At 28.4% G+C, this 7,675-nt stretch overlaps 2 protein-coding genes across 2 annotated transcripts; one reads left to right on the forward strand and one right to left on the reverse strand.

Annotated features, from left to right (window-relative positions):
- Positions 1 to 4: 4 nt before the first annotated feature.
- LOC112680507 (nuclear speckle splicing regulatory protein 1-like) lies at positions 5 to 797 on the forward strand (the record flags this gene model as incomplete). The annotated part of the gene is made up of 1 exon (XM_025550607.1): positions 5 to 797. A coding segment is annotated over one exon (753 nt), but the record flags the coding sequence as incomplete, so codon positions are not given.
- A 651-nt stretch (positions 798 to 1,448) lies between these two features.
- Positions 1,449 to 4,673, reverse strand: LOC112680549 (testin). Its single transcript, XM_025550672.1, has 6 exons — positions 4,102 to 4,673; positions 3,320 to 3,530; positions 2,330 to 3,243; positions 2,153 to 2,257; positions 1,933 to 2,091; positions 1,449 to 1,876 (listed from the first exon to the last, which is right to left on the reverse strand). Exons 1-6 carry the CDS (start codon positions 4,171 to 4,173, stop codon positions 1,673 to 1,675), a joined length of 1,665 nt encoding a protein of 554 aa, XP_025406457.1. The 5' UTR covers positions 4,174 to 4,673; the 3' UTR covers positions 1,449 to 1,672.
- Positions 4,674 to 7,675: the final 3,002 nt, after the last annotated feature.

Consider the following 7,675-nt stretch of genomic DNA (forward strand, 5'->3'; position numbering starts at 1 on the left):
TAAAAAACCACGTTATATACAGAATTTATTAGTTCAAGCTGAGAAACGTAAAATTGAATATGAACGTAGGAATGAAAGATTGATTCAGAAAGAAAGAGAGACTGAAGGAAATGAATTTAAAGATAAAGAAGCATTTGTCACTTCATCATACAAAAAAAAACTGGAGGAGTTAAAAAAATTGGATGAAGAGGATTTAAAACTTTCATTAATTGAAGATATAAATGATGTTACCAAACAAAAAGACATGGGCAGCTTTTATAGACATTTATTCAAGTCAGAATTGTGTAACAATGATGATGATAAAAATAATGATAATGGTGATAGTAAAAAGCCAAAAAAATCTGATGCAAATCGCCAATACAGAAAACGAGCTTCATCAAATAGTTCAAATGATAAAGACAATGACATATCAGATTCTGATTCTTCAGTAGACGAATCTAAACGCAAAAAAATTGAAAATAATAATGAAGATGTAAAAATAAAAATAGCAGACAAATCAAAGGTAAAATTAGAAGAAAAATTATCAGATGAAGAAAAATGCAAAGTTGAAGCAGAAGAGGAATCATCAAATGATAAATCTAAATTAAAAGAAAATATAACTAAAGATATATCTGAAGTAAGAAAAATAGAAAAAAATGAAAGTATACCAAAAGACATTATACCTAAAATAAATATTTGGAAAAAAAGAACAATTGGTGATATTTACGAAGCAGCACGTCAAAGGTATTTTGAAAGAAAAATGAAACAAATTAATTAATATACTCAATCCTAAAATATATTTTTTATACATATAATTAATCAATGTTGTTAAGGAAAAAATAAACATATTTATTTTTACATTAAGATTTATTTTTAATTTATTAACAACACTTTTTTTTTAATTAAACAATTTAATAACATAATAATATATTTTTTAATACTAATGTAAAACTATTTTATTAGTTACTAGTATATAATGGCAGACATATAATTATCACAATAGTTTCTACAATTATAGCAAATGAAAAACAATTACCATGTAAAAAAATTAACTATAATCTACAGACTACTAATAGTCTGTTGTTCAATTAGGGTTGGTATAGTATTTATCTTTAAAAAAAATATCTCATTAGGAACATTAATTGGAATGCAAAAATATTTTTATTTAAGAATATTTCTTTTTAATAAATAAGTTATTTGAGTATTTAAAATTAAATAAAGAAAATACACAATAAAAATAAATTAGTTGTGAAAAGGTTGATATTTCTAACTTTTAGTTTTTTTTATGTATTTTTAGTATACATTTTAAATTGAAAAATTCTGATTAAAATTGAAGAAAAAAAATAATCTAAAATAAATGCACCATTTAAACTATAATTTTTTTTTTTTTATGTATTTTCAGTATTAATTTTAAATTTAAATATTCCAAATAAAATTGAAAAAAAAAAATAGTTTAAAATATAAGTACTTTCTGAAAATAGTGACAATATTTATGAAAATAAAAATTTCATAATTATCACAGAAATGGATTTGATTTCCAATCTGTTTAATCTTCTTAATTTATTATACACCTTACTTAAAAACGTGAATAGAAATTATTTTGTGATAAGATGATGAAGTAGGTTTTCATTATTTTAACACTAAATATCAGGATTGTTTAACGAATCATCTTGTGTATAGTATAAATGAAAAATTAAATTTCTGTGGAATTGAGAAAAGATTTTACACACTCTTTACTGCATAAGGGCTTATCACTTTTAACAGTAAAACTTTTACCCAAGAGAGATGTATAACACTGATAACATTTGAAGCATGCTGGAGACTGGTGCCAACTCAACTCCTTCCAACCAATCCTGGTTTCAGTAGCCACTATACTATTATGACAGGTTTCACATTTCTAAATAAAAACATAAAAATAATAATTCTGACATTTCATATATAGATAATACATACTTTGCCATATTTAATTTCATAACAATCTAAACAAACTGGCTGATGTTCAATCACTACATACTCTAATCCAGCTAATGGTTTATCACATTCAAAACAACAAAAATGACGAACATGATATGTATGTTCCTCAGCAATTGTATACTCTTTCAAAAATATTAACTAGAGCAAACAAAATAATTTTTCAATAAATTAGTTAAAATTATTTTGATTATTGATTTACCTCATCACATGCATTACATCTGGGTATATTCAAAATTTCTGCATAATGTCTACCACAGTAAACATTCCAATTATTGAAAAAATATACAAGATCAACCAACAGTTCCTATAAAAAAAAAAAAAATAACATAATAACAAGTCCAAGAATAATCTAATCATACCAATTTATAAACATTACCTCGCACGTAACACAAACAAAGCATGATGGATGCCAAAAAACTTCTTTACCAGTTCGTTCAGTCATAACAGCAATTTGACCAGGATATACATTTTTCTTACATTGTTTACAAAATAATTCTTTATCATCAGTAAGAATACATGTATCAGCATTAGATGTAATACATTCTTTTGAACCTGTTATAATTTCATTTTTTGATGATATATCAGCATTCTGATCATATAGCATAGGTTTATAATTATCATTTTGAATATTGGATGAAAAATTTGTACATTGTTGAGGCAAACATTCAGACTTGGCTATGTTTGAAGTTGATCTTTGTGAAATCATTTCAGATACAGCTGGATTATTATTAGCATTATCTAGTATATTGACTTCTGATTTATTATTTTTAGAATAGCTTTTATAACCAAAAAATGAGCTCGGTGTTTTTAATTCTGTGTTAGATGGATACAAAAGCTCTGAAGGAGGTGGTGGAAATTCTTCTTCATCAAACTGCTGATTATTAATTTTTTTAAATGGTTTAGGAGTGAGGTTCATATTTTTAAACAATTGAAGTGAGTTATTAGTGTTATCAGCCAGTTTCTTGACCAATCCCTGACCAACTGCATTCTCTTTTAAGTTTTGTAAATAAGAAGTCATAGCATCAGCTTCTTCAGCAGTAAGATTATGACAAACATTTGCATTAAAATCATGCAAAGGAACTTGTTTCTCTAATTGCTGACGTCTGTATATAGCTCCTTCACTGCCACTAATTGGTAGCTTATCAGATGGTAACAATTGCATATATTCTGAAGCAAGATCTTTATGAACATTTGGTGGAACCCAATCAAATTTATATGTGTTTTGATTTTGATCAGTTTCTAGTTTTTTAACAAAATGATCACCATCAGGTTTAATAATCATATTCAACACTAAAATTAAAACATTTTACCAACATTTAATTAATTTACATACACATTGATACATTTAATGTATAATAAATAATACCTGCTTTAACTGGTTGGTAATTTGATTTAGAATCATTAAATAAAATATCCAACTGTTTATACTCATCATCATCTGCAATACTGTGTTCTTCTCTTTTACATTTACAGTTTTTACAAACCTTTCGCCAAAAATGTAAATCCAAGCCAGGACATGCATCTTCACATTTTAAACAACTTGAACCAGATCCAATTTCATGAGCTAATTTATGATACTGAAAAATAATATGCATTCATATAAAATTCACAATGAGTAGTGACAGTAGTGTTTAATCCTCTATGAATTAAATATGTGTGATTGTCAATTAATAGAATATATACATTGAAGTTTAATTATTTATTTATTAAGTGAACGTTTAAACAATGCTTAAGCGCTTAAATTGATAACTTTACCACTATTGAACATAAAGGTATATGCTTAAAAATATGTATGTCAATTTAAAAAACCTAATAAAAATTCTGAATGACTAATATTAGATCCGTGTTACAGATTTTATCTTAGGATTATGATCTGAATTAATATATATACACCCGGAATATTATGAAACCATCTGGACTAGACACTTGATATTCCTTGACGTCGAGGATTAATAATTTATAGTGTTAATTATACTAATTAGAACTGAAAATCACAAAGCAATGATTTAAATAGAAATAAAGTACACAAGACGGCCGGAAACATAACAGGGCACTTATCGAAGCAGGAGCTTCACACTACCAAAACGCGAGTTGGTAAACGTACATGGGAGAAACCGTCGTATAGATGTATATCAGGAGTGTGTATACTTTTTTATGTTTGTTCTCCAACCGCGAAACCCATTCAGGCGTCTTGAAGTGTTCTTCCGGTTCCATGGCCATAGCGAGTGTTTTCGGTGTAACGGTTACTCGGTCGCGGCTGGTCGGCGAACAGTGAGGACAGGACGTCCGATGCGTATGCGCTGCTGCTGCTGAAAGTGTTGGGCACTCGTCGACGACTAGTGGCAACTACTTAGAACTTACTACGACGGGCAACCCGAGGCCAAGTGACGGATAACTCGACGATGAATCACCGGTAGTGATCCGCGAATGAACGATACGTGCAGCGGTGGGAAGATGCGAGACGATGACGTCAGTGCGACATTCCTATACAGCCGGCCACAAGCAATTGCCGCATTCCATATTGCCACTCGATGCCGATAAGCAGATGACGGTTGTATTGTGTCAGCACTTCAACAAATATTGTCGCGGCGGGGATGGCTGAGCACGACTGCGGTGTACGGTTGGTGGACGCACAACGAACGGCTCCCTCCACCGTTCAACTCATGTTTAAACTTTCTTCATACCTGGCCTTTCCTTACCAATCATGGTACATATTTCGACTAAAAAGATTTGTTATAATTAAGGAACGAATTTTAATTTAATAAAAAATATTTAAATATATATTTGTTTATTACTTCATAAATATTTATTTATAGTATTGAAATTGAAAATAAGATAGAATTCACTATAATTTATAAATAATACATAATACAAATTAAAAATGTTTATTCTGAATCATCCAAATAGTATTCGTGGGAGAAACAATTAGAAATGATAAATAATTTGAAATTTTCAAATTAAAAACTACAGCAATTCGATCTTATTATTGCTTTATAACGGCTAAATGACATCTTCACACTACGAAAGTCATAAGTGCATATTCATACACGTCCATTCTTTTGGATTATATTATATTTCTAAATTTTTTTTTTGGAGTTCGGTTTAATAGTATACTCCTTATCGACATTACAGTGTTATATCCTAGTTATTTTCCTAGTATATTTTGTAATTTTGAATTGGTTATAACCCAATTCCATCAGAAACAAGTTCCAATTGCTTTATGGCATTATCAACTATTTCTAGGCTCTTGGTTAATACCATTTTTGAAGTTTCTAATTTTGAAATAATTTCAACTAAAAATAAGAAATTATCAGAAATAAATTCTATATTGTTTTACAAGTTTTTACATTTCATGAGTTCAATATGCATATACATGATACGGTATACGGTCCAATATGCGACCTACACACTGATTTACGGTCCAATATGCGAACTACGTTATAAATGTAATTAAATGTAAATAATTTTATTTAACCTTTTTCTTATTCCACTTTTCAGTGTCATCAATAACTATGTATTGTTTAAGTCCGTATTGTTATAAAACGTATTTTTCACATCGGTCAAATATTCATCAAAAATAGTTTTTGGATTTTGACACGATCTCCACCACTCTTCTTGGAGTTGTTTATCTAGTAAAGGAGACGTCCCATTTTTTTTTAATATTATATTATTTCACATAATGATAGCTGACTATTATAACGGCCGTGTAGGTAAAAAAGTCACTATATTTACAAATCGATTGGTAAGTCTGGCAACCCCGTTTTGCACATCATAATGTTACTACTTTTTTCATAGTGCCATCAGAATTTCGTTTTTTTATTACTTCTTAAATATTCCACAAGTTGGCCATTACATACAATACCGTCTTTCACCTTTATACATGTCATCAGATTATCGGCCAGTAATAACCCTCGATCTTTTAAATATTGAACACATACCACTTCATCTCTAATAATGTGCCTATATAGGTGATCAATAGCAGATGTCATGATGAATTAGAAAAATTCACACACACAAAATAAAACTCAAATAAAAAATCACAAAATTGAGCGCACGCCACATACGAATGAAATTGGAACTGTACTGACTAAGGACAGTATAGACATTATTAATGATTGTAAATACTTATCGGAGAAAAATATCGAAATATTGAAAAAAAATATCGAACAAATATAAAAATAAAATACCCATAACGACAATAACCGCGATAAAGAAACCTGTAGATCAGGGACTCCCAACCTATTTTACTTAACGGCACACTTGATAATTTTAAAAATGTCCATAGACACTTAAATAAATAATAATGAATATACATAATGTCATAATTATATATAATGTATTATAATACAATTATATTAACATAATATATATATATATATATATATATATATATATATATATATATAATACAAATTTAATTTGACATTTGAGACTGGTGTTTTTTACATAATTCCTCTATTACGGGTGAAACAGTTGAAATGATACAAACTGTTTAAGTATAATCAATGTCACCATTCCAAGTAAATCCAAAACATAAATAATTATCAACATATTTACATTTAATTTTTAAATTTAAACTTTTATCACTTATTAAAGCTGATTGTTTAATATTAATTTCAATATTCAAATTGTTGTCATTTGCACTATCATTACTGTCATCCGTTAATTTACGCTTTTTTAAAAATCTATTCATTTTTAAATTTAACTCACAATATTTCTTGATCAAAATACCTAAACAGCATAATGCGTAACAATTACACGCGCTCAATTTTCATTATAATGAGCTCCAGCTATGTTTTCATGTAGTCATTTTAGTAAGTAGTAAAAGTCAACGCAACTGCTTGTAATACGCGTATCGGGTAATATCGGATCCCATATAATATTATAGCTGTTTTATCAAGACATTTTATTATTTTTTATTTTCAAGGGAATTTTGAAGTTAATGCTATCATAAATATAAATTATAATTTTGATTATTATATTTAGTTATGCTTAAAAAATTATAAAATTACAAAAATTATATGGCACACCTGAATAATTTCGCGGCACTCTTGTGCCGCGGCACAACGGTTGGGAATCCCTGCTGTAGATCAACTCAATCTTATCGGTAGGTCGAGTAACATTCGTAGGTCGCATATTGGACCGTTACCCATGATATATATATTTAAATATTTGTATACGACTAGACGCTTTTGAAAATGTTTTTTACGTATCTGTTCATAAAATACTAAAATAAAAGCGGAAATTCTACACTAATAAAGATTACGTATACTTACCTATTTAATTGTAAAATATTTAAAAATATTTAAAATAAAATAAGCGTCAGTTTATTCAAAATTAAATGAAACGTACACATATATCAAAAACTTTCCGATGATAAAACTACACAAAAATATTTATTTAAATAAAAATCCGTTCTCTAGTTATATTTAATCTATAGCAGAGGTAAACGGAAAAAAAAAAGGTTAGGTTACCTCCAAATGAAATCATCTATATGCTGTACACCTCAGTAATCCGACCATTAATCAATTATGCTTGCTTAATAAACGCAGTGCCCTTCCCAACAAAAATTAACAAAATCCAAATCCTTCAAAATAAATTACTAAGAATATGTCTAAAAGCTCCATGGTTCAAGAGGAATAAGCAAATTCATTATGATACTTAGTGGTTAAAGTGGGAAAAATGTTGTGGGGGGACTATATTCATCAAAAATTGAGGAACG

Source organism: Sipha flava, unplaced genomic scaffold (genome assembly GCF_003268045.1).
Source record: "Sipha flava isolate LNK unplaced genomic scaffold, YSA_version1 177_pilon_pilon, whole genome shotgun sequence".
NCBI classification, from domain to species: Eukaryota; Metazoa; Arthropoda; class Insecta; order Hemiptera; family Aphididae; genus Sipha; species Sipha flava.

Excerpts from the sequence above, each read along its gene's own strand:
- LOC112680549 (XM_025550672.1), bottom strand. The coding sequence starts at position 4,173 with ATGGCCATGGAACCGGAAGAACACTTCAAGACGCCTGAATGGGTTTCG. Across the intron at positions 2,092-2,152 it reads GATGTAATGCATGTGATGAG|TTAATATTTTTGAAAGAGTA; the intron begins GTAAATCAATAA and ends TGTTTGCTCTAG. Across the intron at positions 1,877-1,932 it reads ATGAAATTAAATATGGCAAA|AAATGTGAAACCTGTCATAA; the intron begins GTATGTATTATC and ends GTTTTTATTTAG.